General features: G+C 54.3%; 10 protein-coding genes across 10 annotated transcripts; 5 read left to right on the forward strand and 5 right to left on the reverse strand.

Moving 5' to 3' along the window:
- Window positions 1-643: 643 nt before the first annotated feature.
- Window positions 644-1,907, reverse strand: LAESUDRAFT_735986 (cysteine proteinase; the record flags this gene model as incomplete). Its single annotated transcript, XM_040910645.1, has 5 exons — window positions 644-817; window positions 929-1,078; window positions 1,146-1,188; window positions 1,246-1,800; window positions 1,843-1,907. The coding sequence occupies 5 exons, from the start codon at window positions 1,905-1,907 to the stop codon at window positions 644-646; spliced, it is 987 nt and encodes a 328-aa protein (XP_040766180.1).
- A 166-nt stretch (window positions 1,908-2,073) lies between these two features.
- LAESUDRAFT_649412 (SOH1-domain-containing protein) lies at window positions 2,074-2,446 on the forward strand (the record flags this gene model as incomplete). Its single annotated transcript, XM_040904177.1, has 2 exons — window positions 2,074-2,267; window positions 2,323-2,446. The coding sequence occupies 2 exons, from the start codon at window positions 2,074-2,076 to the stop codon at window positions 2,444-2,446; spliced, it is 318 nt and encodes a 105-aa protein (XP_040766181.1).
- A 971-nt stretch (window positions 2,447-3,417) lies between these two features.
- On the forward strand, window positions 3,418-5,746 carry LAESUDRAFT_723960 (TPT-domain-containing protein). Its single transcript, XM_040908512.1, has 7 exons — window positions 3,418-3,617; window positions 3,712-3,900; window positions 4,049-4,137; window positions 4,239-4,677; window positions 4,755-4,894; window positions 4,973-5,169; window positions 5,240-5,746. The coding sequence occupies exons 1-7, from the start codon at window positions 3,439-3,441 to the stop codon at window positions 5,441-5,443; spliced, it is 1,437 nt and encodes a 478-aa protein (XP_040766182.1). The 5' UTR covers window positions 3,418-3,438; the 3' UTR covers window positions 5,444-5,746.
- LAESUDRAFT_67350 (uncharacterized protein) lies at window positions 5,457-6,025 on the forward strand. The gene has a single exon (XM_040905530.1). The coding sequence runs from the start codon at window positions 5,540-5,542 to the stop codon at window positions 5,870-5,872; it is 333 nt and encodes a 110-aa protein (XP_040766183.1). The 5' UTR covers window positions 5,457-5,539; the 3' UTR covers window positions 5,873-6,025.
- Window positions 6,026-7,058: 1,033 nt separating this feature from the next.
- Window positions 7,059-8,741, forward strand: LAESUDRAFT_697386 (uncharacterized protein; the record flags this gene model as incomplete). The annotated part of the gene is made up of 6 exons (XM_040906307.1): window positions 7,059-7,437; window positions 7,494-7,865; window positions 7,925-8,236; window positions 8,291-8,363; window positions 8,420-8,536; window positions 8,595-8,741. The coding sequence occupies exons 1-6, from the start codon at window positions 7,349-7,351 to the stop codon at window positions 8,739-8,741; spliced, it is 1,110 nt and encodes a 369-aa protein (XP_040766184.1). The 5' UTR covers window positions 7,059-7,348.
- A 1,239-nt stretch (window positions 8,742-9,980) lies between these two features.
- On the reverse strand, window positions 9,981-11,762 carry LAESUDRAFT_67373 (uncharacterized protein). Its single transcript, XM_040905539.1, has 7 exons — window positions 11,419-11,762; window positions 11,303-11,351; window positions 11,199-11,244; window positions 11,028-11,124; window positions 10,817-10,970; window positions 10,661-10,761; window positions 9,981-10,590 (listed from the first exon to the last, which is right to left on the reverse strand). Exons 1-7 carry the CDS (start codon window positions 11,470-11,472, stop codon window positions 10,150-10,152), a joined length of 942 nt encoding a protein of 313 aa, XP_040766185.1. The 5' UTR covers window positions 11,473-11,762; the 3' UTR covers window positions 9,981-10,149.
- A 2,033-nt stretch (window positions 11,763-13,795) lies between these two features.
- On the forward strand, window positions 13,796-17,888 carry LAESUDRAFT_735990 (uncharacterized protein; the record flags this gene model as incomplete). The annotated part of the gene is made up of 15 exons (XM_040910646.1): window positions 13,796-13,802; window positions 13,861-14,063; window positions 14,127-14,239; window positions 14,298-14,662; window positions 14,752-14,900; window positions 14,959-15,118; window positions 15,185-15,327; window positions 15,406-15,483; window positions 15,577-15,658; window positions 15,726-15,846; window positions 15,915-16,179; window positions 16,679-16,846; window positions 16,949-17,187; window positions 17,280-17,486; window positions 17,552-17,888. 15 exons carry the CDS (start codon window positions 13,796-13,798, stop codon window positions 17,886-17,888), a joined length of 2,637 nt encoding a protein of 878 aa, XP_040766186.1.
- Window positions 17,889-18,894: 1,006 nt separating this feature from the next.
- Window positions 18,895-19,336, reverse strand: LAESUDRAFT_67671 (uncharacterized protein). The gene has a single exon (XM_040905632.1). It carries the CDS (start codon window positions 19,219-19,221, stop codon window positions 18,979-18,981), a length of 243 nt encoding a protein of 80 aa, XP_040766187.1. The 5' UTR covers window positions 19,222-19,336; the 3' UTR covers window positions 18,895-18,978.
- Window positions 19,337-20,037: 701 nt separating this feature from the next.
- LAESUDRAFT_67572 (uncharacterized protein) lies at window positions 20,038-20,938 on the reverse strand. The gene is made up of 2 exons (XM_040905605.1): window positions 20,258-20,938; window positions 20,038-20,202 (listed from the first exon to the last, which is right to left on the reverse strand). Exons 1-2 carry the CDS (start codon window positions 20,708-20,710, stop codon window positions 20,185-20,187), a joined length of 471 nt encoding a protein of 156 aa, XP_040766188.1. The 5' UTR covers window positions 20,711-20,938; the 3' UTR covers window positions 20,038-20,184.
- A 1,683-nt stretch (window positions 20,939-22,621) lies between these two features.
- On the reverse strand, window positions 22,622-25,663 carry LAESUDRAFT_676534 (uncharacterized protein). Its single transcript, XM_040905629.1, has 10 exons — window positions 25,376-25,663; window positions 25,118-25,312; window positions 24,985-25,061; window positions 24,854-24,929; window positions 24,656-24,799; window positions 24,510-24,598; window positions 24,333-24,454; window positions 23,496-24,271; window positions 23,223-23,440; window positions 22,622-23,171 (listed from the first exon to the last, which is right to left on the reverse strand). Exons 1-10 carry the CDS (start codon window positions 25,535-25,537, stop codon window positions 23,021-23,023), a joined length of 2,010 nt encoding a protein of 669 aa, XP_040766189.1. The 5' UTR covers window positions 25,538-25,663; the 3' UTR covers window positions 22,622-23,020.
- Window positions 25,664-26,938: the final 1,275 nt, after the last annotated feature.

The raw sequence follows: 26,938 nt of genomic DNA on the forward strand, positions 1-26,938 counted from the left end.
AGCCGATGTCTCTCCTGAACGGCAGCAGATAGCAGTTCTGGGGGTATTCTCTCCAGCGGTGGAGGCGGTCGACGGGCAGTTGTCACGCACTCAGCACATCAACGGATATGCGGGGTTTTCGTCACTTAGGTTTCCGTCACTTATCCGTCCCCCATGCGCACCAGTGATGGGTTAGCTCGCATCAGATTGGCCACTGTTGTAGGGGACGAGTCATCTCATTCGTCGCTTCCAGTGCGGCGCCCATTTATGAGCCCTACGATTGGGGGTCGAATTTCCTAATACTGCAGTTTGTTGTGCATTCGTTCGACACCATGCTTTCTCCTCAGATGTGCGATCGAGATCACCATAAGATGTCCTCGGAAAGCTTGGGCTGGTCGTGACGAGGACTTCGCCGAAGCTGTTCCGATTCGATACGGATAGCATGACACACACTCGTTCCGTTCGAAAACGTTCCTGTTTTACCCTATGACCGCATAAAATCCGCAGTACGCATCAACGGTTCTTTGCGATAGCTGTCAAAGACAGGAACTTCCGCTTCGCGCAGTAGATTGAACCGATGCACGCCGGAACTCTCGTGATTAACGGCGCTATGTGCCACGATCTGAATACATACACTTCCCGCCTGACGCCAGCGCCACTAAGGTCACGAATCCTTATCCGTAGTGCCTTCGCCCTTTCCTTTACTCCTTGCTATCCGCTCTTGCATAGTGTTCTTAGCACCTTCTTCTGCAGCGTCAAGCTTGCCCGATTTTGCGAGAGCCAAAAGAAGGGCATGTATGAGTCCAACGTAGTTGTGCCTTCTCAAGCTGTTTTCGAACTGGTTTGCAGCAGAAAACAAAGTAAGTCATCTCATCATGCACGTTGATAACGGGTATCAGAATGCAGGCCATTTGCGGCAATTGTGAACCATCGAAAGAAATCAACTCACGGCCCAGCGCTCTTGCTTTGAGTTTTCCGTCGTCAGCTTGACTATCAGTTCCGCCGCTTCTGCTTGTCTACCGGCCGCCTGTAGCTCCGCGAGTTGAGCCTTGAGCCTGGGCATGGGATCTTCATGTAGAGCTAGCAGGCTGAACTCAAGCTGACGTTGTTATCGCTTGATAAGTTCATCTATGACGAACATACAGGCGGGTGACAGCGCCACTCACCGAACCAGCCGGGTACGTTGCAATTCTGGCCTCTATGACAGATCTATAGTCATTGGATGTTATTTTGAGCTACGAGGCGCCTAGCAAGAAAATAGATTACCTTGCTTTCTCCGTCCATCCTTCACCACTCTCGTCGTAAGGCCCGTGGCTGATCGGCCATTGTTTCAACCCGTCAAATTCGTAGACGCAGCCCATGTATGGCATGTAAACGATGAAGTGGTACGCGTCCTCGGCCGTCTTAGGGAGACCAAGACCATCCATTGAGATCGCCGACGGCGGTGAAAGCGCGTTGTGCGCTTCTCTCAACCAGTCTGCGCTAGTAATGGCCATGCCGCGCGTCTGTGGATCCATGCCGATGGTGAAGCTCAGAAGGTCGGTGAGTTGCTGCCCCATCGGAAGTCCAGGAATATTTCCGATTGCGTTCATCACGGCGAGCGTGGCGCACGCGTTGTTAACGACTTGGTGGGAAAAGAAACCTGGGAACTCGGGATCATATTGGCCGTCCGCGGGCTCTGCTGAAGAGCCCACCCATTTAAAGAGAAAGATAAATGCGTGAAGAGGCTGCAAGTCAGCTAATGAGGCAGAATCGAGCGAATACAAGTCATCGACCACGAGCGGCACTCCCAAGGACTTGAGAAGCTCACTGCGAGAACAGCTGTATCAACCCTCCCGCGCCACAACCCGGAGATGGACCTACGTGAATACGCCCGGGTCGGATTCGGTGAGCTGCCAACCGCTTTGGTGCTCGTCGTCTGCAGACATTGGAATGCGGTTTGAGGTAGTGGGAGTCTGTTGCGAACCTTAACTTCAGCCAGTGACGCGTTGAAATCTTTGAGTCACGTTACCCCGCATTCATTGCCAGCGCTCGTTTTTGTTTGGCAATGGCCTCCGTTCCAAACAACCGCCTACACGTGGTTCTCGAACGTACATGTCTCAAGCTGAAGATCCTCGAGCCTCTAATCGGGCACGATTTGAGCTAGAGCTCGAGTTTGTACAATCACTTGCCAACCCTTACTACCTTCATTCTCTCGCTCAGCAAAATGTATTGAACCAACCGGCATTTATCAACTTCTTAAAGTACCTCCAATACTGGAAAGAGCCGCAGTATGCTCGTTTCATCCAGTACGTCGTGCATCTTTGAAAAGATCCGCGGATAAGTATATATCTTCCTATTCAGTTATCCCCATGCGCTCCATCATCTCGAATTGCTACAATATGAACGATTCAGAACTGAGATTGGCAAGGATGAATGGAGAGAATATCTCAATCAGAATCAGTTCGACCATTGGCGTACATGGTAGGGACATATCTCTCCATAACTGAGCGCGCCTTCTCACGATTCTGGACTGTCACAGGCGAGAACCGCACAAGATATCGGTCGCTCTCTCTGCCGACGCCCAAGGCGCCTCTGAGGACCTGCAAAGAGGACACCCTCCTACGACATGAGGAGACGCCACTGGCAGATGCGTCTTGCGAACGCTGAGTGCGTTTCTCGTGAGCGCTGACCCATGCGTTCTGGACCAAGCTTATCTGAGCGCACTGCGATTTTTCGTGAAAAGAGAAGTGAGGCTTCCATGGCATGGTATAGGGATTACCGTAGCGCTTGTATCGCGCCCACAATTTGCAACGGTGGTCCACCCAAATATAGACTATGTAGCGACTGCTAGAGTACGTGGCCTGGACCGCACGTATAATGAGGTAGCGCGTACTCTCGATTCGTGTCGACCACTAACTGGATCAATCATACCAGCGCAATACCTTAATCCTCTTGCTATATAGAGGGGCTATACGTGCATTCAAAGGAAACATCGTGCAGTACACAATTCTGGATCGGATGCGCCGGTACATTGAATCAACACGATGTCAGGGGGAAATGTATAGGTTTTGTATTGTGAGATCTGCCATACTGATTTCAAATACTCCTGCATGTTGTCTCGCCCGTGAAACCCGCTCGGGTCATTGAGCTCAATAACATAGTACTATGGCCGCGACCGTAGTGAAGTCCTTCGTAGTTCCGCACCGCTGGATTCCGTCGGGTAATCCTTTTCCCCCGACATGCTTTTGATGAAATGCGAGTAGATGCATCACAGATTGAGCAGATTTCCAAAGGAGGAATTCCCGTTGTTAAACGGAACGAATCCATGCCAGATAGACTCAAAGTTTAGTACAGCAACAGCGCGTGACGGTTTAGGCGGCGCGAACCGGAAGCATCTCAGATGTGGGCGTCCCCCCGGCGACGTGACTGGTTGTGTGACCCGCCGGCGACCACCATGTTTCCTTCGCCTTCGGCTCGATGGCCCAAAATCCCGACGCAAATGGCTATGCTCTCGTAGATTCCCTTCCAGAGGAGGAGACTGCTGATAACAGCGCCGACTATGAAGACGACTCTCAGGTCCACTTGGCTTCGCTGGTCGAGAAGAAGAGGCTCTGGTGGCGAAATGCTGTCATCAACACGGCATTCATAGCGTCGTGGTACGTCTCTTTCCAGGAACAGCAACTCATAACCTCGTTGCATGCCCGACTACACACTGTGCTCGACCGGCTGAATGATGAACACATAACACAGGTTTCTCTTCGCCACAGTCCTTTCAGTCTATAACAAATGGATGTTCTCGCCGGACCACTTTGGCTTCCCCTCTCCGCTGTTTGTCACGACTCTGCATATGTTCGTCCAGTTCTTACTCGCGACAATCTTAAGAGTAGCGTGGCCTCGTCAATTCCGCCCCGAGCAGAGCCCCTCACGAGCTGATTACTTGTACGTTTCATTCTTTCTCCTATTCGATGGCACGCTCCTGCTTTACATCTGTTACTTATCTCAATTCGTTACTTTGACTGTTATGACTTATTTCGAGTTTGCCCTCTTGGTTTCGTACGCATGAATCCTGTATTTGACACCTTGACAGACGCAGAGCCATTCCGACGGGCATAACCACTGGACTAGACATCGGACTATCTAACCTCTCCTTGAAGCTCATTACATTATCTTTCTATAGTGAGTCAGCACTTGATGATCATCACTGTGCCTTGTTTTTATTGTCTACGCGATTGTCCATTCCTTATGTCAGAATCGACAGCTGACCACTTGAATTGCAGCAATGTGTAAATCATCATCACTCATATTCGTCCTCCTGTTCGCTTTCCTGTTCCATCTTGAGCACTTTTCGCTCAGGCTCATCGGCGTTATCGCCCTAATCTTCGCGGGAGTACTGCTGATGGTCGCGACCGAGACGCACTTTGTCCTGCCCGGCTTCCTGCTCGTCATGAGCGGGAGCGCTCTCGGAGGATTCCGCTGGAGTCTCACACAGCTACTGCTCAGAAACAAGAAGATGGGCTTCAACAATCCACCCGCCACTGTATTCTGGCTCGCACCCATCATGGGCGTCACGCTCGCCATCACTACTGTGTTCGTCGACGGCTGGTCGAGGATTTTCAGCAACGCTTTCTTCGACGGAGCCTCGGCATCGCTGCGGACGTGTCTCTTCTTGATTTCTCCGGGAGTGCTGGCCTTCTGCATGGTATTGAGCGAATTCTAGTGAGTGATGGAGCTCGGCCGTCTTCCCAAAGGCGTTTGCCGGCACGGGCGTGTTAACTTTGCCTATCTGCCTCCAGCATCCTCCAACGTGCGGGAGTCGTCCCGATGTCAATAGCCGGCATAGCCAAGGAAGTCACCACTATCAGCATCTCTGCGTGGTTCTTCGGGGATGAGCTGACGCCCCTCAACATCACTGGAGTGGCGATCACAGTCTGCGGTACGTAATTTTCTCAAGGCCGTCTGCCAAGCGACGGAGTCGGGACCGTGTTGATGAACTCAAAATTGCCGTTTATAGGCATTGCACTGTACACTTTCCACAAATACCGTTTATCCATGGACGCGAAGGTGCCCCTTGACGCCCACGGGAACCCGATTGTTGAGGACACGGAGAGCAGCGCGGAAGAGACCGTTGCTTTGCAGGACGACCTATCAGATGAAGGGCTACGCCACACATCAGAACCTGATGCTAGGAGCGGCCTCGATTCGCATCCGGTGTGTATTTGTCTTCCTTCACAGGTGAAGTTCGCGAGCTGATTATTGATCCAATCCGTGGCGTCTACAGGAACAAACTTCGCTCCTTGACCGCGATCTGCTCTTTGATGTGGGCAGTGATGGCGGAGCAGGGTCCCCAGATGCGAATGAAGACGATACAATCGCAAAGCCCAAGGACGCTGAGTTGGCAGCGCAATATCTAGATGATCAGGCGCAGGATCTACATAGAGTGTGGAAGAGAGACGCTGATGCTGTAGTTGACCAGTTGCAGTGATCTGCATTCGGAATTCAGGACGCGTCTCCTACCGCCGGGACGAGGTGCAACGTGCGAAAAGACTGCGAATAGATTGGTCTGTTGAGGTCAGAAGGTATGGCGTCTCGTGTCTGGACTCGGTGCGTGCGTGTGTATACTTTGCTTGGTTTCGGTGGCGTAAATCCGATCGCCGACGCTAGCCATCGTTTTTGCCTTGCGTGCGTATCTATCATCGCGTATGCGAGTTTTCATGCGATTTCGACTGTTTGCGGTGGGCAAGGAGCGATAGCTCGGTCTGCTGCGCCATGCGCTCACCGCTTCCTCCGTGGCCGGCGGACAAGGAGCAGGCTGGTGATGGGGACATCATTTGACTCGATATGTTCACCGCTGCATTCTTGCACAGGGCCTTTCCCTTGCTTCTGTACGTTGTCACTGAGACTTGGCTGTTAGCGCATCTGCAGCTGTGTATGATCGCCGCCGCTAGGCTCGGTTTCGTGAGGGTCAGGTCCGGCAGGCTAGTGATGGCTTGGTGGCGGCGGTCCCGCTCTGCGTTGATCAACCGGTAAAAGCACGGCGAATAGTTGCGTCGTGATAGGTGCCCTTGCTAGGAGGAGGGGAGCTCAGGGTCGATGATCTTCCACCTCGGGAATTCGTTCTGATCCCAAGTGGTTCGTCGTCGGCGGGTAGGAATACCCATGCAGCAGCAGGGCCTGTACCGCTAGGGCGGATGCCGGAGTGTCGGGTCTGCGCTATGAATGCCGCGCAGAGGAGCCAGCGATCTCCGATCGTGCCATGGCATGGGAGCAAAATGCGTTGTAAAATGTAAATTCCCCGTAGCGTGTCGGGCAATGGCCGGAACGCTCGGCACCATCACTGCCCTCGGGGAGCCTATTTCCAATATTCCACGAAATGAATTTCTAGCCGAATGATAATGCAGGGGCACGAACGGTCTGCAGAGGTGATCGTTCCTGCAGCTGGACGTGAGATGGCAGTGACATCGTGGGGCGGAGCGAGGAATCTGCCTACAAGAAACGATCAAGAAGCCACTTGGAAGACGTAGAGACGATTAGCCTGGATTGACGAGATAGTACATGCTCAGGGTCGCAGGAGCAGCGCCTCAACAACGCTTGAGACTGGTCCGTGCATCCCGGTAGATTAGGAGAGAGGACGGCCATCAGGGATCCGGTGCCACCCAGAATAGAACTCCGACGGGGTGACGGCTGTGACCAGGTTCACACGCAGGGAACGCATTCCGTAAGGGACGAGCGCCGAGGAACGTGGTGTAGGGCTGCCAGAGGGCAGACGGGGACCCATGGCAGCTGCTATTTGGCAATCGACGAGCGCCCGTCTGTCTCGAAACACATGTCCCAGCCTGGCGAGGGAGTCCGACCGGAGAAGGCAGCGATTGCATTCACTGATGAAACACTTGAGAGGACATTCAAGAGATATGTAGGGCTGTCGATGTGATCGTCGCCTGGCGATGACACGGAGGGCGCTGAGGCTACAACGAGCAGAGGAAACACGAACTGAGGATACAATATGAGAGTAACGTGCGCCAATGGGAAGAATGCAGGACGGGTTACATAACGCGCGGTGTCATTTGATGTCGCTTAGCCCGCGCCAAGGCTCGAGTGAACTTTCGCACTGCTCGTCACCCCGAAACGGCTCGTCTGCAAGGCTCAACTGTCGATCTCGCAGGAGTCCAGGCTGCCGGCGCGTATCGCTTTTGATGCGGGGCCTTTTCGCATTTTCCCTGCACAGACGCCGCATTGGGCATGCCGAACTGATCATATCCTTCGAGCGTCTCGTTTTCTGATGTGATACCGCAGCGTGCTCTCCCCTACTAGCTTAAATACTCCTGCGTTTGTGTCATGACCATCACACCTCCCCCCGCCCTCGCATTCCACCTCCACCTCCCGCTCATCCATGGAAGAGTTCCACATCGTCTTCGAGGCTCCCCAGGACGGCCAGACTAGGAAGAAGCGTGCTAGGCTCGTAACTTCCTGCGACCACTGGTGCGTCTTCACAGCTTGCCTCGCAACCCACGGCTCACTTTTCTTCGCTCACCCAGCCGCCTCAAGAAAATCAAGTGTGTCCAGTCGCGCAACTCGAGCAAGTGTGCCGCGTGCGCTGCAGCGCGCGTCGCCTGCAAGTACCACGACCGAGAGCAGTACTTTGCCGAGCGGGGCCGTATCATGTCTCGCAACTCGCCACCATCCTGCCGCCAGAAAATCTCCATGTGCGGCAACGATCCGCAGATCTCTATCACCGTTATGGACACCTACCACGATCCGCAAAGCAGCTCTTCGTCCGACGCTTCCAGTCCTTCCTCCAGCGTCACGGACTGCAGCCCTTCTCCCACTTCTGCGTACTCATCCCTGGAGCCGTTTATCCATACGGAGCCATTCGAAGACAGCATTACGCTGTCTCCTCCGCCCTTATGGTCTGTTTGTCCGTATCGTTAAGCTCCCGGTGACTAAACCCCTGGCTTCTATTCTACAGGCAGAGCCCGTGCGATATCCCTTCTCCAATCTATTCCCCAAACAAGACTCCCTTCAACGTTGGCACATGTTCGTATGGCATTATTCCAGAACCTCTGCCTTCCATCCAGCAGTCATCGTATCTTCTCCCCCTCTTTGATCCTCAATGGCCAGATCGGCCACACCAGACGCTCATGATGCATTTCATCCAAACGTACTTCGATCACTATGGCCAGTCGTTCCCGTGCCTTGCATACGATGAAACGGTCCGGCTATTCCTGGAACAGACGCTCTCCCCTCTCATCGCGACTGGTATCGCCGCGCTCGCTGCTTGGTACGTGCCGACCGTTCTTCCATGACGCGTGCATGCATCCTCAACGTGCATCAGGTATTCGGATGTTCCCGAGGTAGTCCGGAGAGGAGCGGCTGACGTCTGCGCCGCTTACTGTTCACATGCTAAGGTGGGCTTCTCCAGCTGAGCCGAATCAGGATGTGGCACTGACGTGGGTGCGCGCAGGCGTTGGTCTCGCGGATGGAACACCTGCATTCCGTCGAGACGGTACACGGGCTCATACTCGTTGCTTGGGCGGAGTATAAGCGGGCACGCATGTCTGAATTCTGCGCGCATGTAAAGGTAACGTTCTTCTTGCCAAGGACAAGCCGCTTCTTGCTCATTTCCGAGCGGTTTACAGCAAGCAAAGCGCATCTCAGAAGAGATTGGCCTGGCCAATGGGACACTTATCCAATTGGCATCGAGTGACTACGAGGAGAGCATCCTTCGCAACACGTGGGGCGTTCTGCGACAATTAGTCACGACGGTTGATACCTGGACTGCGTGAAACTGGAACCGCCAGCGAGACGGCGTCCAGCTGACTTTCACGTTGCCAATCGTGTATCATTAGATGTTAGAGTTCTGTCACGGGCTATTGTATAACCCATTCGCTATGTCCGATTACGCGGGATGTAGACCCTGTCGATCAAAGAGGGCCTTGAATGAATTCAATGGACCTTCGTCACTCCCGCCTTTGTCCCAGCGTCCCAACAATGCAGTCATTGACCAAGTAGCGCCAAGATCAACGCAACACACATTGGCAATCTAGGCGCTGTCAGCGAGTCCGCGCACGCAATATGCACGGCGCAAATGATTGGACCCGGGTAGGACTTTCTGCGCCTTGAGATCAGACACACTAATCTCCAATCTCACGCTATTATTTCCCTTGATAGGGCGAGCTGTCATACATGTACTTGAACAGTCGGTCGGCTCTTTATGCGAACATCAAGCGCGAGTCGGTCGTAATCGGAACCGTCCATACACGCTCGATAAAGGACGTCGTGAGCTTCCCGGCTCTCGACTCGCGTTGCCATCTTTGCGTGTAGCCTGTCGCGGTCGCTGCGTTCGGTAACATCGCTCCGGGGCGTCGCTGCGCGCAGGCACCGTGCCCGGCATGGGTGACGGCACGGCTGTCTTTGATGCGGTCAATCTCTATAGAACATGGGCCCCTCGTTCAATGCATGTGCCAAAGCTGCCAGAAGCCAGCTGCTGGACAGAACCACTCCGATGAATCGAAAGGCTCGCTGGGGTCAAATCACGGTCGCAGCGTACCTGGTCCCTTGGCGGACATTGTCCTCCTCGCTCTTCCGTGCGAGCCAGCAAGCGGCGAAGCGTCCTGTCTTGATGCAGCTAGTCACTAGCCTTTTCGCGTCTCACGTTTGTCGCTGTGTCGGCGGCGTCCGCGACCTTCTCCTGGCGCTCGTCCATCCATGCCGTCTCGCACGTCATGTTAGTCCAGAGAGTGACAGCTGCGCGCTAACTCGGATGGGTTCCCATTCGCAGGAATTTGCTACCTTTGCGCGCCGAGCTTCGACATCTACACGTGATCCTGATGCGTGCGCTTCTGTGGAACGATGAGGGAAGCCCCGCCCAGGCTGCTGCTGCAATCGGAATCGGTGTTGCTCTGGGTGCGGGCGCGAGCTGCACTGCACCGGGCCGCTCTTTCCTGCGATGGGCCTCGTTTGGATCACGACAAAGGCAATTGAAATCACTGGCTAGAAGAAATTTGAATACCGCTCTCGACGCGGGACCGTCAAAGGCCCAGCGGCGCAAACATGCACTCGAATCAGCGTTTTACATCAGAAGTAAAGAAGATGGCGAAACAAAATTTCCAGGGAATCATGCGGTGCCTTGCGTGCTACACAAATTGTGCCCTCCACTCAATCCGCACACGCTCTTTCTGATGGCCGCGGCGCTCAAAATCCAACCGTGCTGTGAGGCCGATGATAGTAACGGTGATGGTGATGGCCCGGCTGCCTGACTATTATCGTTGACCCTGCAGTTGATGGGTACCCAGCACCGTAGTACCCTCCAGGTTGCATGTATCCGGCGCCGTAATATTGCGGAGTGACGCCATTCATTGGGTAGCCAGTGGCAGTATATGCGCCAGGGAACGCGGAGTATGAGCCGGCGGAGGGGTAAACGGCGGCCGAAGGGTATGCTGCGTATCCGCCGTACACGGTTCCTGGTGCATAGTACGATCCTGGCACTGCTCCATAGCTTCCAGGAAGCTGTGATGCACCACTGTATGGTGATGACGTGCCCGCACCGCTGATGTAGGGGGTCGCAAGAGACACCTCCGACCTCCACGGACGATAGGATCTGGGTTCTCCGTAGTAGCTGCCAATATCAAGAACCTGATCGAGCGCATCACGCGGTGTGATGTTACCATAGGCCCGTGCCCTGATAAAAGAGAAGCGAACGCACCCTGTCTGCGATACGCGAAGCAGTTGCCGCTGCGACTTCCGACGCTTCTCTCAGGCCGATCTGGTCAAAGGACCGCCCGGTGTACTGCCATAGATGGGTGGCTGTATGCGCTATTGGTGAGAACGCCTTGGCGGAAGGTGAAATGGGGGCACATGCCTTCTGCAACGGCCATAGCGATCATCGCCTCTCGTTCCATCTCAGGGCTTCCGCCAAGAGGCTCGTACAAAGGATGATGGTACTTCCAATAGCGATATGCCTCGTACGCCGCTGCGCTTCCGAGGTCTATTGGGAGCACCTGGGCGACGTTGACCTGGACGCGCTTGAATCAGGGACGAAAGGCCGTCAATGTAAATCTCAAGCCGCTTACCAGCCCTCCGTAAATTTGACGGTGCCAGTGCCTGGCCTCGTGAAAATTTGCACCCCAGGCGACGCGCAGCCGACCAATGATGGACTGGTAGAAGTCGCTGCAATCATGCCAAAGCATGTGATGCTGAGTCGAACAATTTGATATGGATTGTAGAGCGGAGTGTACACGCACGAATTATCATATGCCGCATGGGCACGATAGTATTCCAGTCCGCTCCCTGGTGAAACTCCGCTGTCAGTGCGACAGGCCGCATATACGGGGTGGGCCTTACGTACAAGACGGTTGAGGCCGGTATGACGGGAGAGGTGGAGCGGTGAATTGATACTAGGTGCGAACAGAGGATCAATCAGAGGATCAGCGAGATCGTTAGACTCGCGCGCGGTGTACACACCTGTGGGGTACCCCACAAACCTGGAGCGGACGATTGATAGTATGCGTAAGCCATACTTTGTTACCAATAGTGGGAACGAGAGTGAGTTATATGATCGCAGGGAATCGGCTTGCAATGGTCTCGGTCGGATGAATCTTTACCGCGTGACCATGCAACTTCAGCCACCTCGCGGCGTCGAGAAAATACTCCGCACTCCGCTATGGCTATGAACACTGTCACGTCAACAAATGCAATTGCACGGCCTCCGCGTCGGAGTTCGAGGTCATCCACAATTGTTGATCCTGACGTGCGAGTCTCGTTCTGCAGGCCTGTATGTCGACTCGTACTAATGTCCAGAGCAAAAGGAACGTTTTGACAGCAGGCAGAGAACGGTGTAGAACGAGACGTTGACGGCTGGACTGCGAGGGCGCTGGGCCTTCACGGATGCGAAAACCACGCTGCGCGACTGATCATGATCTGATATCTAACTGGTGGCGGTGCATGTCACGTGCATAAACGCGATTGTGGCTCACATACATAGTTCCAGCTGCATTGCAGTGGCAGACTTCGAAATGACGGAGAATGAGGGATCGTCGGATGGCATGTAAGTGGTGCGGGAAGAGAAGCAGGATATCGATGCTTCCGCTTTGAATTCACTACGGGTCCGAGGCACTGTAGGCGCGCGGCCCCGGGATTACTTTAGTACTTGACGCTCGAACGCCGGTTAGACTTCTCGCAGATAGAACTCTAATCTTACATGGCGAAGTGTCTTGCGAATGAAGGTGTCTTGCGAACGAACATGTGAGCGTAATCGTCATGCCAGCCTTCAAGGCTATTGTCGACGATTTGGCAACGAGACTGACCCAAGTAAACCCAGTTTATGATCATTCCGTCAGTCTCCATACTTCCATGATTCTGTGCAGAAACGGTCTTTGGGCATTCTTCCGCGAGCAAAAGAGCAGGGTTGAGCATGTGAAATGTTTACAATTGACCGTACGACAATGACGGTGGTCCAATTTCACGTCGGCCGCGAATGAACTCACAGCCGGTCGACCGGTCAGGCAAGGCACAGCGTCCGCATCAACTTTCAACATCAGTTATCGCCATTTAGGCCATCATTTTGATGCGCCAAAGGATGCAACCCGCAAATCATTGCAACGAATCAGCCGGTTGCATTTGTAGATCATTGCATGGCCGAGGGTTGCGGGTGTGAGTTCTGCGAGGCGTCAGAAGGTGGCTTCGGAGCTGCTTGACGCGGTATCGAAGAAGGTCAGTAGAAGAGTGCACCATATGCACCATATGTGGCATTGATATTGAACGTCGGGACCAGCGTGTGCCTGGATACCGACCAAACCGACGGGTGTCCGAGGTGTCGAGCACGTTCGTGTGGGGTCGCTTACCGGCAATGTCACCAGAACCTTATGATATCTCGCAAGGCTTACGAGACCGTCCACAATAGTGGATTGTTCGCGTGGTAGAGCGTAGTCTGGATCATGATTTGTGGACGAATGAGGACTGCGCACTTTTCTATGATATCATTTGTGCGTAAGCAAGTCCATGCAGAGAACCCACGACACATTCCGTGCATCAATGGCCCCTTGCTAGTGGAAAACTCCTTGCGGAGGAAACAATGTAAGGATCCCATGCTTGTGGATGTGGCGCTACGGACAGAACATGAGTAAGACACCGAGGGTTGGCCGCAGCTTACAATTGCATCGCATCATCGTGCACAGCAGAGGTGCTATCAGTGACGCGGGGCCATCCATCCACAACAAAATTAGGGTTGCAGAGTGGCAGATAACGGGCGTCCAAAGATACACTAGTACATTCTGTGTATTGCTCGCGAAAACGGTAGAAAGCACGCCTGTTGCCCCATAGCGTTTGGTCGATTTCAGACCCGATTGTGAACCTCCCGGAACTCCGGGGATTTGGACGGCAACATTGCCATCACGGTGACGATATCGAATGCATGTAGCCTCATGTAGCCAGGTGACAATTTGCGCAGAGGTGCACAACATGTGAGTGGAACTACAAGGTGGAGTTCCTGCTTCCAGAGATGCGGCTAGGTTCTCATAACGTATCGAGACATCGTAGAGCGTCACGCAATCCGTAGAGTTCGCAATTCTAAATAGTCAGGTCATACTGTAGCCAGCAGCTCGACAGACACATCGGAAGATGTACATTCAGTAGCAGAGAGCAATGCAGACGCCGCTGTCAGGGCGCCCACAATGCGCATTGCACGTGGCGCGCATATGCGCAATTACACAGGCGCCCATCCGTATCCCAACGTTGACCGTAACCTTGCACGACTGTCTCACGTCGCGCAAGCGCACCTCCTGTAGGGCTATAGACTGGATTATATTGATGCTACATTCGTAACCACATCATACAGTCTGGGATGTCCGGTTTGTCCGCCTAACTCCAGTCAGCGGTCGAACGCACTCATGACTTACCAGCGTGCAGACTATGCCGTCTTCGCGCATCCCGAGTTCGATCCAGACGATTACGCAAATGCCATTCTGGCCGGAGAGCCATACCCACCGCAAGCTGGGAAGACCAAAGCGGGCAAGGGCCCCAGCCTGGAAGCAGCAAACGAGGACTTGTCAGTCGCCATATCGAAGCTGAACTTCTCTATTGAGGATGTTGAGAAGCAGCTGAAGAATGTGGTGAGTTCTATGTGGTTATGGAAGTCTTCTCATGTGTGGAACGTCAGACCACAATGCTCCCAGGTCACTACACATCATGAGGAGTTGCTGGTGCAGGCCGCCGGAGTGACTGAGCTCGAGACTTCGCTCTCATCAGTTCGAGACGGGCTCAACGAGCTCGATTCGTCGTATGAGAAGTAAGTCCCAATGCCTCATTTAGCTCCGTGCAGTTTACCATATCTAGCATTCATTCAGACTGAGAACGAAGATCCGGCTGCCATATCAATCGCTTCAAAGAAATGTTTCCAAACTTGAACGCATCCAGCAAGCATCAGACATCCTGCGCCGCGTGTCGCGTTTTGTGATCCTAACTCGACGGTTGGAAGTACAGTTAGCGGATATGAGCAAGGGAGAATCCTCTGATACGGAGACATCAACCGCCGTATCCAAGAAGGACCAGTCCAAACCGAACGAGTCACCGCTCGCCCTTATACAGCCTACTGAGTTGATATCTGTTGGAGAAGGAGAGGACGAGAAGGAGCGGACCATAGCAAAGGCTGCATTGACGATCGCTGAACTGAGTCAGTACATTTACATCTTTATTCTGGATAGCCCGTCGAGTTCTGACACGCCTGCCCTCTGAATGTATTCACATCAGCTTCTCTTCTTGGAAGCTCATCGTCAGACCTTCAGCCGCGGGACAACTCAGACGTTGATAATACATCGGAGGATCGGGGCGGTACGATAGTGTTGGGTTCCGTGAAGGCCGTGGCTGCTCGTTTGCCATACATTGAAGCTGCACGAACACGTGTAACGGCAGATATGGAAGCAATGGTCATGACAGGACTCGCGGAATCTGTACGTATTTGCCATTGTTCCTAGTCTAATGAACACTGAAAGGATTCGAACCGTCTAGAACCAGTCTCTTCTCGCATCCTCCCTTCAGACCGCACACAACCTTCGTGTGTTGCCAATCCTGGTGCAGGAGCTCATCAATGATCTGGCAGATGCAGTTGAGAGTAGAATCCGGTACGCGTTTGACATATCGCGTATTTCTAAAGATGTCCTCGCGAAAGGTACGCCCTTCTTTCGATGTTCCCATCTTGGTGCCTGTAGCATATCATGATTGTGGTTCTCCGCAGAGTCTAATGCGACGTCTCAGGGACTAATGTACAAGTCCCGTGTACGGACGGAGCCAACCAACGTCACGGCCCCTCAATATGCTGCTGCTCTCTGGGCTAGCCTGGAGAACCTCGTAGAAGAAATGACAAGCTGCTGTATCAAAGTAAGTTTTCATGTATCATTACGCACAAGCGTGCTTCTCGGCATGCGTGTATCGAGCCACACTTCTCATCACGCCCAGGTCTATGCTCTTGAGAACGTTCTCAAGCTAAAACGAGACCCTACAAGCCAAATCGTCTTCCTGGACGAGGCGATGAAGGTTCGTGCGGTTCCGTCGCAGTTGGTCGCCGGTAATAACGGGGCATTTGCCTCATCTATCAACGACCGCAACTTTGATCGCTGCCATTCATAGACGCTCGAAAACAAGCCAAGTGCTATCTTTTGGTATGCGCTCGGGCGTTCACTTGAGAAACATGCGCGCGAGTCGGCAAGAGGTCCGATGATTCATTATTGTCCAAGTCGGACTGTAGGGAAGAGTATTAGCTGACACCGGTTTGGCAGCCTCTTCCTTCATCCAGCAAACGCTCAGCACGGGATACCCAAAACTGCTCCGACTCTTCCATTCCTTCTTTGCCAAGATCGCCGTGCAGACCGATACTGTCTACACGCAGTCACAGCAGAGGTAACTCAGACACTCTACTCTTATCTTCCTTTTTTGGCCAATCTCGTGCTCATCCCTTTGTCACGCAGCCCGGAGACGGTGATTGTGCTGCGTGCACTTTCGAACTTCGAGTCTCTTTATCTGTCCCGCTCGTCCACTAGGCTAAACGAGGTTATCTCGCAAGCATTTGCGGGCGGGACGCGGGCGCCGCCCGGTCTGTCGGAGGGCCTGAATGTCGCACGGACCGTAGCAAACGAGCTCGACTCGGCCAAGTTCGACCCGCTGCTCGTACGCTCCGTGGCGGAACGCGTCGCATCGGCGCTAGAGGTGTTCGTCTCGCGGGCGGATGGCATGGTGAGTCATAGTGTCTCGCATAGTAGGCGGAATATTTCTTGGAGACCTCAGTCGTGTCGCTGTCGCCACGGGGCCATCGACAAAGCCTTGACATCTCATATCCAGTGGGAAGCTTTGTGGCTGTTGCGGATCACTTGTTATCGCTCCTCTCGCTTCTTCCCGCACTGTCGGCATAATGAATGCGAGAGGATCAGGGCCGCCAGCAGCTTCCGATCATTTCTAGTACCGATAACGGCAGCATGCTGCGCGCTGTTTTCGCTACGCATATATGCACTAGCGCGCGCTGTATCATCTACGCATCCGACAGTTCTATGTCTTCAGGGGAGGTTTTGTTTTCACGTGTACCGACAGCATATGATCTGACGGGTCATGGGTTGCCGCTCAATGTGGTCACGGACAGCTAATTAACCAGAGCGGAGTTGACGGCTCGTGCATCATTTTGTTCGTTGCTGGCGCGCGTGGGTGCTATGCAGATGGCACTGATAATCAATCTCCGTAGGTTGCGCGAGAACGGTCCGCAACGTCGTTACTAGGACCCTCGGCTACACCGCAGCAAGCACTCAATGGCCAGCTGGCGACCTGCTTGTATTATTGCTATTCCCGCCTCGAGAGACTGCAGGACGAATACCCTGATGGCGTGTTCGCATACGTTCGGCCCGGGGTCGGGGTAAGTGCCTCGCGTTCCGCTCTCCCGCTGATTGCACCCCGCTGACACTTGCGCCCATATCCTCCCCCTACTCTGGCCGCACCCGCCTGGCCTGACTTGCAGGGCATCAAACGTATCTTTGAGCGCATTGTCGACCCGCTGCTTGCGGCGGTGCGCCGGGAGCTCGGCGCGATAATCGCGCGGCTGCATCGCATGGACTTCAGCGATGCGGGCGGCGCGAATCCACTGTCTGCGATGGGCGGGGGACCGAGCCCGTACATGAAGGACCTCGTCGAAAAACTGGCATTTGTCAAAGGAGAGGCGCTCGCCCAGATCAACGTTCCCGAGCTGAGCCGGCAGTGGTGAGTCTCCGACCCCGTGTCCCTCTACCTGCCTGCCCTTCCATATGCCCAGTGTTATCCGGAAGAACGCTGACTCATGTGTCATCGCGCAGGGTCGTCGAGCTGGTCAAGTTTGTGATCAAGACGTTCGTGCTGCACGCGTCGATCGCCAAGCCGCTGGGAGAGAGCGGGAAGCTGCAGCTCACGAGCGACATGACGGAACTCGAGTTTGGACTGAGCGCCTTCATGGCACAGCCGGGAAAACGCGGGACCGACTGGGAGAGCGTCGGGGAGGAGTACCGTGCGCTCCGCGCGATGCGGTACGTATCTATCGTTCACACACGGAACCCAGCGTTCCGCTAACGCATACCATCCTTATATGCAGGCAGCTGCTCTTTCTTGAGAACTCGATGCTGGCGTCGTCCTCGCACACGGCGGGCCTCCCGCCGCTGATCGTGCTGCATCACATCCTTGTGCGTTCGCCGATCCCACTGCCGCACACGCTGCACGGGTGGGCCGAAGCGGAGTACGTGCGGTGGGTGAACGAGCACTCGGAGGAGGAGGCGTGGACGCTCGTCGAGGGCGACCTGAGCCACTGGGAAAAGGTCTCCGCGGACGAGGGCGCGGACGCCGCCGACGAGTATGTGCAGCTCGCACGGGCGGTTCTGGCGCACGCGGCGGCGCGGGAGGGCCCTGTTAGCCAGACGCCCGGCCCTGGATAACGAAATTAATTAATGTACGCATAATGTAAGCGTGCTTGGGAGACTGGTCTAAGGAGTTGCTTTGTCGGGCGCGAAGGTTGGCATTGGACTTTTAAGGACTAAGCTGGTGCTAAATGTGCCAAGGTGCGAGATCGGGATCGGGGGCTTGTCCCTCCGATGAATGTCGCAGTGGCGTTTGCTGAACTTCCATGTATGTACCAAGGCCTGTGATGGCCGGCCTGCTCTCTAAGGCTGGGAAGATGCCGAATTCATTCGTAGGGCGGTGGCGTTAGCTCGCTCTCAGCGGTACCGTGGTGGTATGGCGGATCTAGTTCATGCGGGGAGCGAGTCCGCGAGGGGACGGATGAGAGATGCGGAAGCGGTATCAACGCTCAAAATGCGACTGTGATATGTCAAGGCACGAATGAATATTGAATGCCAGCAGGCCGATGTGAACCGGAAGTTTTGTGAGCTCGCTCGTATCCGCCGCGGAGCAGCCGACAAGGATCACCGCGGGCCAAGGCATTGGAGTCCCCCACACAGCACTGGTGGTGCCCGACCAAGCAGGGGTGCTCTTGCCAATCACAGCGCTGGCGATGCGAAGTGATTGATGCTCCAACGCCCTCCGACGGTAACGGCGCGCCCATAGCATTATTGCCCGCCGTCGAGGGCGATTTGGTCGTGGCGCTGACGCACGATCACCATTGATAGTTCGACGAGCGCAAGTTTCGTCAGAATGGGATACGCAGTGATGAAATGTGTTGTGTGTCTGTGACATTAATCGTTGATATGGACGCGCTTGGAGGACGGAGGGCACTTTCGTTACCCGATTCAGGTCCATACGAGGATTGACCGTGTCAGCTGGAGATCTTGTACACATGCACCATGTATTGACCAAAGGCGGAAGACATGCAGAGTACACAGCGCACTCTGGGAGCACCCTCGTCAATGTCACAACACATAGCAGCATGCGCTGTATCCAGAAGGACGTACTCAAACCCAAGCGCTAAGATTAGTTTGTGATTAGCCCACTGCCTCCGACAAACCCCCCCACGAACACAACTTGCAACCAATTGCGCACTCGCGCACTAGCCTCTTGCGTCGTTGACCTTCATGGCACTGGTGCTGCCCGAGCGAGAGAGCAAGCGTGCTCTTGCCAATCACAGCGCTGGCGATGCAAGATGACTGATGTTCCAACGTCCTCCGACGGTAACGGCGCGCCCATAGCATTATTGACCGCCGTCGAAGGCGATTTGGTCGTGGAAGTGATACGCGATCGCCACCGATGGCTCGATGAGCGCAAGTTTCGCCGGGATGGGATACGCAGTGATGAGATATCTTGTGTCTGTGACATTAAATGTTAATTTGAACGCGCTCGAAAGGACCGAGGGCAATTCGTTGCCCGATTCTGTCCATGCGAAGATTGACCGTGTCAGCTGGATGTATCGTATACGTGCAACGTGTGTTGACCGAAAGGCGGAAGATTAGCAGAGTACAAGACGCACTTTGGGAGCGCCCTCGTCAATTTCACAACACAGCGGCATACGTTGTATCCAGAAGAGACACCAAAATCAAGCACTAAGACTAGCCCGTCGGTAGCCCGCTGCCCCCGATGGCATACCACACACTATCTCGCAAATCCCCCGCGAACACAATTCGCAACCAACTGCGTACTCGCGAGCAGCTAGTCCCCTGAGTCATTGAGCATTTCGGGACGGTCGCTGCTCCGCCGCTTCCGTCTGATATCAAAGTGTGTGGACAGATGCTCGTGTCCGCTAGAAGATGCGGCGTCCATGCGGCGAGAATCATAATACAGCGGCGGGCGAGCAATGTGGTTCGCGAAGGATGGTGGCGGCGGTGGGCGCGTATGGCGTCTAGGCTAGACGCTAAGCGCTGAGCGCTGAGATCCTCGGAGAGCCCAGCTGGAAGTGGGCGCGCCGCGCCATCGGAAGGGCTCTCTGATGATGGATTAATGACCCCTCTAGCGCGCGGCCTCCGGGCCACTCGAGCTCGCGAGCGATCGCGATGCCGTCGCGACTGATGATTCAAATATCCAAGGTTTTAATTTGAATGCTCACCCCCCACAACACGTTGGCGCGTCGAAGCGTGAATTTAAAGGGTTTTTGCTGATGCATAGGCCACGGGATTCGCAATCTTGATGTGGGGAAGGTGATGGGTGATGCCCGTAGAGGTGGGCTTGCGGGGTAGGACCAGAGCAAGGGAAAGCGGGAGGGGGAAGGGGGAAAGTCGGGCTCCCAGTTCCTGAGACCGTTAGATTGATGGTGACTTCGAGCAGGCAATGAGCATCTGTCCCCTCTCAGATCTCAGCTCGCAGCTTTGCTTCATTAATTGGCTCAGCGTGTTCACCACATCCAGTGTGCTCGGCTCACCTCGAGGCGCATCGTACGGTGCTCGTCTCCCCCTCGTGATAACAACCACTGCTTCTCAGCGCCCGGAGCGTCCGACTCGTTCGTATGCCGTACGTCGTAGTCAGGGTCACGTTCGGCTACCCAACCCACACTAGTGGCCCTCGAGATCGACGGCACCAATGGCGGTGTGTCCCATGGCGAGGCGTACTCGGGGTATGAGGTGCAGGCTACTCGGTGCTGAACACGAAGATCCATAGTATGTGGTGAGCCCGTCCCCTGATGCGACGCCTGGACGCGGGCAACTTCACGGAGATGTTGGATATCTACACCTGATATCAGCCCTTCAGTGTGTACGTTCTGGTCGGGAAAGGGAAAAGAGGGGTAGAGTACAGACAAGCGCGGGTTGCATGGGTGAGTATGCTTCTGACCCTCTCCCAAGGCCCGGTCCGAGCACCTATACAGCGCTCCGTCCATGTCACCGAATAACTCTAGTTGTTCTAGTTGTTTGCCGACATAGCACCATCTCGGAAGGATTCGTGTGCGGCGAGTATGATGTACGGTAGACGCGTTCTCGGCATCGTCGATTCGTGTATCACGCCCTGCACACGTATTCGCCGCTCATCCTCCGCACTGGTCGCCAAGGCATCGGGCTCAGCTCCCCACCGCGTTTGGCGGTAGTAGCTAGTCCCTGCGGCAGAAGAACTAATCCCTCATTTCCGTCATCGTGATAATGCAGACGCATGGCAATGAAATTGAATGAATCACGCACCTCTCCATTTCGAGTCCGAGCGGGATTCGACTTTCAGCATCCCGTGTGGTCACTAGCTGAAGTCGTGCTAGATCCCGCGCATCGCATACAACGAGCATATCGGTTGTCCTTAGGAATCCTCGTCCTAGCAGTCGTCAATGATCGTGGCGGACAGCCGTTTAACTCCGCCAGAAGCAGAACGCGCACAATCCTGCTTAGATCCGTGTCTTCCATAGGACAAAAAATATTGCTACTGCCGCCACGCTCTTCCATACATTCTAGCACCGTTGAGAATAGTAGTCAAGCGCAGGCCCTTTTTCACAGCGCGACAAAGCAAGAGGATCGGCGAGACGACCGTCAATAACTCGAAAAGGTTCCGCGGCGCGTCGTGGGGCGAGCACGTGGCTGTATCAACGTTGATCGAGTTGCGCGCGGAAGCAAATCTCAGGAACACGTGCTCCTTTTCCTGAGAAACGCTCGCGGCGATGGCCCTCCCCAGCTAGCATTCATCACGTCCCTTCTTCCTGTCTGTTCTGTCCAACAAGCATTTTAGATTTTTTTGCTGGCCAGGCTGCATAGCAGATTCGAACGATGGGGGATGTGATGTGTTGATTGCCGTGCGGTGGGCATCTGTGAAAGGAAATCGTGCGCTAGACAGTCGGCACTGATGCGAGGCAGACTTACGCCCTTGGTGTGTCTTTCTAGCGGCGCTAGAGCCCTTAACGCGATATTGAGGTTCGTTACCCTAGCGCTTATAGTGATTGGTCAAAATACTAGTCTGATTGCCCTGAAAAGTAGAAGTTCAGGGTCCTATGCGCACCGACAGCAAGCAAAGATGGCGGGGCATTGTCCTCGGGGTGTACTAAGACGCATCCGCCCGAGGTCGCCCGCCAGCTTTGGGGTGGGTCCGATGCCCTGGTGGGACCTGGGCTGGCCGGTGCGCGTGGATGTCCCCCTCGTCCCCCTTCCCTCCCTACCTTTCAGTCTGCTTGATGGGGCACCGCGCGTGTACAGATTGGGGCACTCTTGGGGTCCACCACTCAACTAACCCACCAAGAGGCTCCGCATTACGGTCATTCTCGCCCTCGCGCTCTCCGTGCCCGTTTCGCCTAGTCGTCAGCTCACATGCTGTGAGCAGTGCGACACAGGCAAGCTCATGCGCTGCGACTCCCTCGCGCATCCTCAGCGCGGTTGGCTTGTCGTGCGACGGCGGCGGCGGCCTTGGCGACGGCAGTACTTGCTGAGTCTCCGTGTCCATGTGAAGACCTGGGTGTCGCGTAGTGGCTGATTGTATGCGTGCATATTCACGTAGCACAAACTCGCCGGTCTGCTGCGAGCACGACGCCTTTGGCGGTGGGTGTTTCAGAGATGCTCGTATGTATGCGTGCTGATATATTTGCAAGGCGTCATCGCCATCGGCTGCACTGTCATCTCCTTCTACATATGAACAGATGCTCGCGCTGTACCATTCCCGACTCGACTATCATTATCATTCGCTTTCGTTTGTTATCCCTAATCTTTCGCCCTCACTATGCAGATATTGTTGTCGAACCTTTCACCGCATGAAGGAGATGCTCCACGTATGTATGACCGATGTTGTACACATACTTTGCCAGATTGTATGTTAGTGTCCGAGTACCATTTGCATACAGGCTGCAATGTATGTTTCTGTATAATTTCCAGCATAGGTCAGACATACCTGTTCAGAGTCAAGAAACGTCTGATCTGCGGACTACTGTAGTGCACCAGATTCCGCGAATGTCATTCTCGCCTTCGACGATACCTTGCACATCGAGCCATTCGTACATACGATACCGCGAAAAAATATACGGGCAAATAATTGTTGTCGCGAGATGCTTCGGTGTCAGAAAATAACCCATAATATCGGCGTTGCAATGATGATCCCATACTTGTCACTCGTTAGTCTGTTAGTCTCTTCTTAGTTAGTTGTCAACATTGAACCGGTCAGCGAGATCGAGCTCTGCCGACGAGAATCTAGGTTCAAAGTCCGTAGGTTCGTATGCCGACTGGGAACGTTAGTGCGTGCTCGAACCCTCCGCGGTTTCGTTTTCACCGGGCTCCTCATGAAGAAGGGGTAGCGTGACGGGCTGAGGGACGATGGGCCCGCCGCTCGGGTGGAGGTACGCCATGTCGGCCTCCGCAGTTGACAATGCTATTCCCCCATGTCTGTAGAGATAATATGAGAACATATCTACACAAGAGGTTGACGCAACCTACTTCTGGCGGTAATGCTCGTTGACCCCCTGTAGCGTCGTAAAATCCTCTGCACGTGGAGTGCACTGCGAGCAGCACCAGAAGGGCTTCTCGGCGGTCTGCGCCTCCAGACCCCACCTCTCGTGCGCCTCATCTTGTATCGCGTCTTCGATCTCTTCGGCTGTTGCAAGCCTGAATTGCGGCATGGGCGCGCCCTCCCCACAGCCAACGGTTATCTCGACCTGCCAGGGCGGTCAGTCACATGCTGGCCACCGCGCACGCGAGAACGGAACGTACCGCTTTGCGCCACCTCATCACCATTGTGCGACCGTCGACGCAGGGGCAGGCGTATCTGATGTCGTACTCATCCATCTCCTGTGCGGTGGTGCTGTCCGGGTCCCAACCGCACATCTCAACCAGCGCACGCAACTGATGCATGTTGGGTGATGCAGCGACGCGAGAAGCTGACCATACCGGTGGGACCACCCGACCGTCGAGGAAGACGTCCTGTTCGATGCCGATGCGCTCCGCACGCAGACAGATATGTGCGAGCACGTATCGGTGGAAGAGGATCTGCAGGCATTCCGTGCACCAAAAAGTGACCACGGCGAGCTCGAGCACGTCGACGCCTTCAGCGGCAGACACGCCGGGCAGCAGGTTTATGAGCTGCTCGGTGGCGTGCTGTTGCCAGTCCATGGAGTGGCTGAGAACAATTTTACGCAAGGAGGAGAACATGTACGCAGGGATACTGCATGAAGTGGGGGCCTCGATGAGTGCTCTGATCTCTGGGACGTACGGAAGGTCGTGTGGGAGCAGGCGGTACGCGCATGCTGCCGTCCAGGGAGGAGCGGACAGTAGTTGGTTTGACACCTGCTGTAGGATGCACAAGCGCACTGTGATCGTCAGATCATGCTCCACGCGGGTGTGCACATCCCTCTCCCGCTGCATACGTGCATCCCTCTCCTGCTGCATACGCGCATCCCTCTCCTGCTGCTCGCGTGCATCCCTCTCTATACGTGCATCCCTCTCCTGCTGCATACATGCGCGAAGAGCACCGCGGATCTTGATCCATCCTTCAAACGATATGTGCAGTTAGGATAATTGGCCAAAGTGATCACCAGCGCGATCACGTACCTCGTTCAGTGAGCGGCCTTGGAATCCACGAGCGATCACATTTCTCCAGTTTCAATCTAAGGGTAAAACTCCCATTGTCCAACTCATCTCCCCATCCGTCGTCACGCAAACGTGCGACAATACTGTACGTACGTCATAGATGAGACCAAGACACCAATGAACAAAAAATGGACACACGCTTCGTAGCGTTCACGCCTGATCTCATAAAATTCCGTTGCTCGAGCACTGAGCTGCTCTTCATGCCATTCACGGCATGCCGCTGCATGCTATTCGTATCATATATTCAGTTTCCACTATCATATTAAAAACGTGAACTCAACTACCTCTGCAATGCGCCTTGTTTTCTCCGAAAACTTCGATATGAGCTGTTGGCGTGACTGCTCGTCCTTCGGCAGACCGTTCCAAGCATCGACGAAGCACTCCAGTTGCGGCCTATGATAGAGTTCGCCGGAGGAGCGGAATTGGACCTGCATGCCCACAATGAATATACGAGCAGTGATTGACTTCATTCGGTATTATACCTTGTTGAAAATCTCCGATGGTAGAGATCTGTCCAGCATCGCTATGGTATAAGAATGCTCGCGCTGTGGGATGGCCCTGTAATAACGACAATCATCGACAATGTCACAGGCTGTGTCGTGGTCTGACGTACATGTCATTCTTGCACGCCTTACAATAGCGCACGGAAAACTCCCACAGCACCGAATTGATGCTGCCCTTGAGGCATCTCTAGAGGGCGACATTGAGCAATAGATCACGAATGAGCACGTAAGCCAGGGACGTACATGGCAGTGTGAAAAGAAAAGCAAATTGGCATACGCGGGCTCGCTCAGATGCTCCGGACAGTCCGGCAGCCCATCGATCAGGCTCCGCGAGCTTTTCCAGATGTGCATTGATTTGCGACTCATTAAGAAACCATGGAATGGTTTGGTAGCCCTTGCCAGATTCAAGAGGCCTTTGGGATGTAGAAGTTTGAGGATCTGGGTTATCACAATCCAGCTGTCGTAAGAAACGTCGGCGCGAGGGCCAGTAATTCGACGAACCTCAAATAGTACATCATCAGGCATCTCTAGCAAGTCTTTCAGGCCACCTCGCCTCCCTCGCAGTGCACGGCGTGGAGCAACTTGGATGGCAAGGCTCTCTTTTGTCGTGCCATCCATCGCGGTATCGCTCGCTCTTGCGCGCTTCTGTCGACGTGCCGACATGCTTGCGACAGACTCTGCATACAAAGCTGAGACCCCAAGTATGTGAGTGTTGAGGATGGGTTGAGATGTTGCATCGGATTATCGGCCACATAACCGCACGTTTTGAGCCACGCCGTGTTGATACGCGCGTGTGTTAGTGACAGTGAGCGCGACAGTTGAGTTAACGTTGACAGCACGTGGACTCAAGCATCCAAGTACGCGTCAATTTCGGAGTTCGAAGCGACTTTGCATTCTCTGTCCTGAAATATGCACGGGACTGACACATCGATTTGCCCGTTGCCTTGTACCCCTCTATTCCAATCCATAAACATCCAGAATTCCAACTTCTCCTGCCATGAGGCCCCCGGCACTGATATACTCTAAGAACGACTATCATCATACGTCAGTATTGAATATTGAGGACTTAGAGAGCGGGACCAAGTAGCGAACCTCGCATCAACGTGCCACTGTGGTCGGGTGTTTACTCGAGTTGCCGGCGCCGCGTTTGGTAACGAGGGAGTATACGCGAGCTCGAACATTCTGCCTCCGCGTTCGCGTCTTCGACGAGCCAGCGCTTGAGATGTGGCCTTCGTCGGCGATGACCTGAATTATTTAATTTGAAATGGTCGTCTGAAGTAGCAGGAAGGGGGTCAAGGAGCGGTCAGCTGCCGAAGCAACGACAAAGAAGTATGGTACCCTCGCTCGAACGATGTCAGTGCTTGCTTCCCGCCTTGGCGTTGTCTGCGCATAGTCACCTTGCGTTCGTCGACCTTGGTCTACGAATGTGAGAATCATAAATACCACGAACAAGGATGGACGTACAAGGGCACCACCCTCCATACGGCCGGCGTCCCACCGGAGACGCTACGCCGTGCTCACTGCCCCTTGAGTAATTGTCCTCCATCTAAACGCAGCCCATGAAAGATAATGGACGCGCGAGACAATGAGAACATACCTTGACACGGAGTCTGACCACCCCCCGCCCCAGAGCAGTACTAGCTCATCGGGGTAGTGGGTGAAGAATGTTGGAGAGGATGGGCGGGTTTATATATGGCTGTCAGCCTCTCGCCGATCGCGATCTCGCTGCCAGACCAAGACGACGTCAGCCATACAGCCCATGCACGATCTGCACTGACTCGTACGTATTAGAATCCTGACATAATCCTAGTACTTTGTCGCAAATAAATCGAAGAAGCCGGAGTAACATGGCTGCGAGTCGTCACCGTCACATAAGATGAGCGTACCCGACGACGACTCTCATTTTCCCCGCGAAAGGTAGTTGATTCACAGCGATTCACAGGACCCAAATTGACTGATCCCAATATGAAGAGGAGGGAATCAAGACCGGCCGAGATTCGATGGGACCGCCACTCGGATGAAGTATGCGTTGTCTGAGTCCTCCGTAATCAGGAAAGCTATGTC

Source organism: Laetiporus sulphureus (genome assembly GCF_001632365.1).
Source record: "Laetiporus sulphureus 93-53 unplaced genomic scaffold LAESUscaffold_11, whole genome shotgun sequence".
Classification (NCBI taxonomy): domain Eukaryota; kingdom Fungi; phylum Basidiomycota; class Agaricomycetes; order Polyporales; family Laetiporaceae; genus Laetiporus; species Laetiporus sulphureus.

Excerpts from the sequence above, each read along its gene's own strand:
- LAESUDRAFT_67671 (XM_040905632.1), bottom strand. The coding sequence starts at position 19,221 with ATGTCACAGACACAAGATATCTCATCACTGCGTATCCCATCCCGGCGA.
- LAESUDRAFT_67572 (XM_040905605.1), bottom strand. The coding sequence starts at position 20,710 with ATGGACGGAGCGCTGTATAGGTGCTCGGACCGGGCCTTGGGAGAGGGT.
- LAESUDRAFT_67373 (XM_040905539.1), bottom strand. The coding sequence starts at position 11,472 with ATGGCTTACGCATACTATCAATCGTCCGCTCCAGGTTTGTGGGGTACC. Across the intron at positions 10,971-11,027 it reads GTCAAATTTACGGAGGGCTG|GTCAACGTCGCCCAGGTGCT; the intron begins GTAAGCGGCTTG and ends AAGCGCGTCCAG. Across the intron at positions 10,591-10,660 it reads CTTCGCGTATCGCAGACAGG|GTTCTTGATATTGGCAGCTA; the intron begins GTGCGTTCGCTT and ends GCGCTCGATCAG.
- LAESUDRAFT_676534 (XM_040905629.1), bottom strand. The coding sequence starts at position 25,537 with ATGTCGGCACGTCGACAGAAGCGCGCAAGAGCGAGCGATACCGCGATG. Across the intron at positions 25,313-25,375 it reads CTGATGATGTACTATTTGAG|ATCCTCAAACTTCTACATCC; the intron begins GTTCGTCGAATT and ends GTGATAACCCAG. Across the intron at positions 23,172-23,222 it reads AACGAGCATTACCGCCAGAA|ACATGGGGGAATAGCATTGT; the intron begins GTAGGTTGCGTC and ends TTATCTCTACAG.
- LAESUDRAFT_723960 (XM_040908512.1), top strand. The coding sequence starts at position 3,439 with ATGGCCCAAAATCCCGACGCAAATGGCTATGCTCTCGTAGATTCCCTT. Across the intron at positions 4,678-4,754 it reads ATGGTATTGAGCGAATTCTA|CATCCTCCAACGTGCGGGAG; the intron begins GTGAGTGATGGA and ends ATCTGCCTCCAG. Across the intron at positions 5,170-5,239 it reads GCGGCCTCGATTCGCATCCG|GAACAAACTTCGCTCCTTGA; the intron begins GTGTGTATTTGT and ends TGGCGTCTACAG.
- LAESUDRAFT_67350 (XM_040905530.1), top strand. The coding sequence starts at position 5,540 with ATGGCGTCTCGTGTCTGGACTCGGTGCGTGCGTGTGTATACTTTGCTT.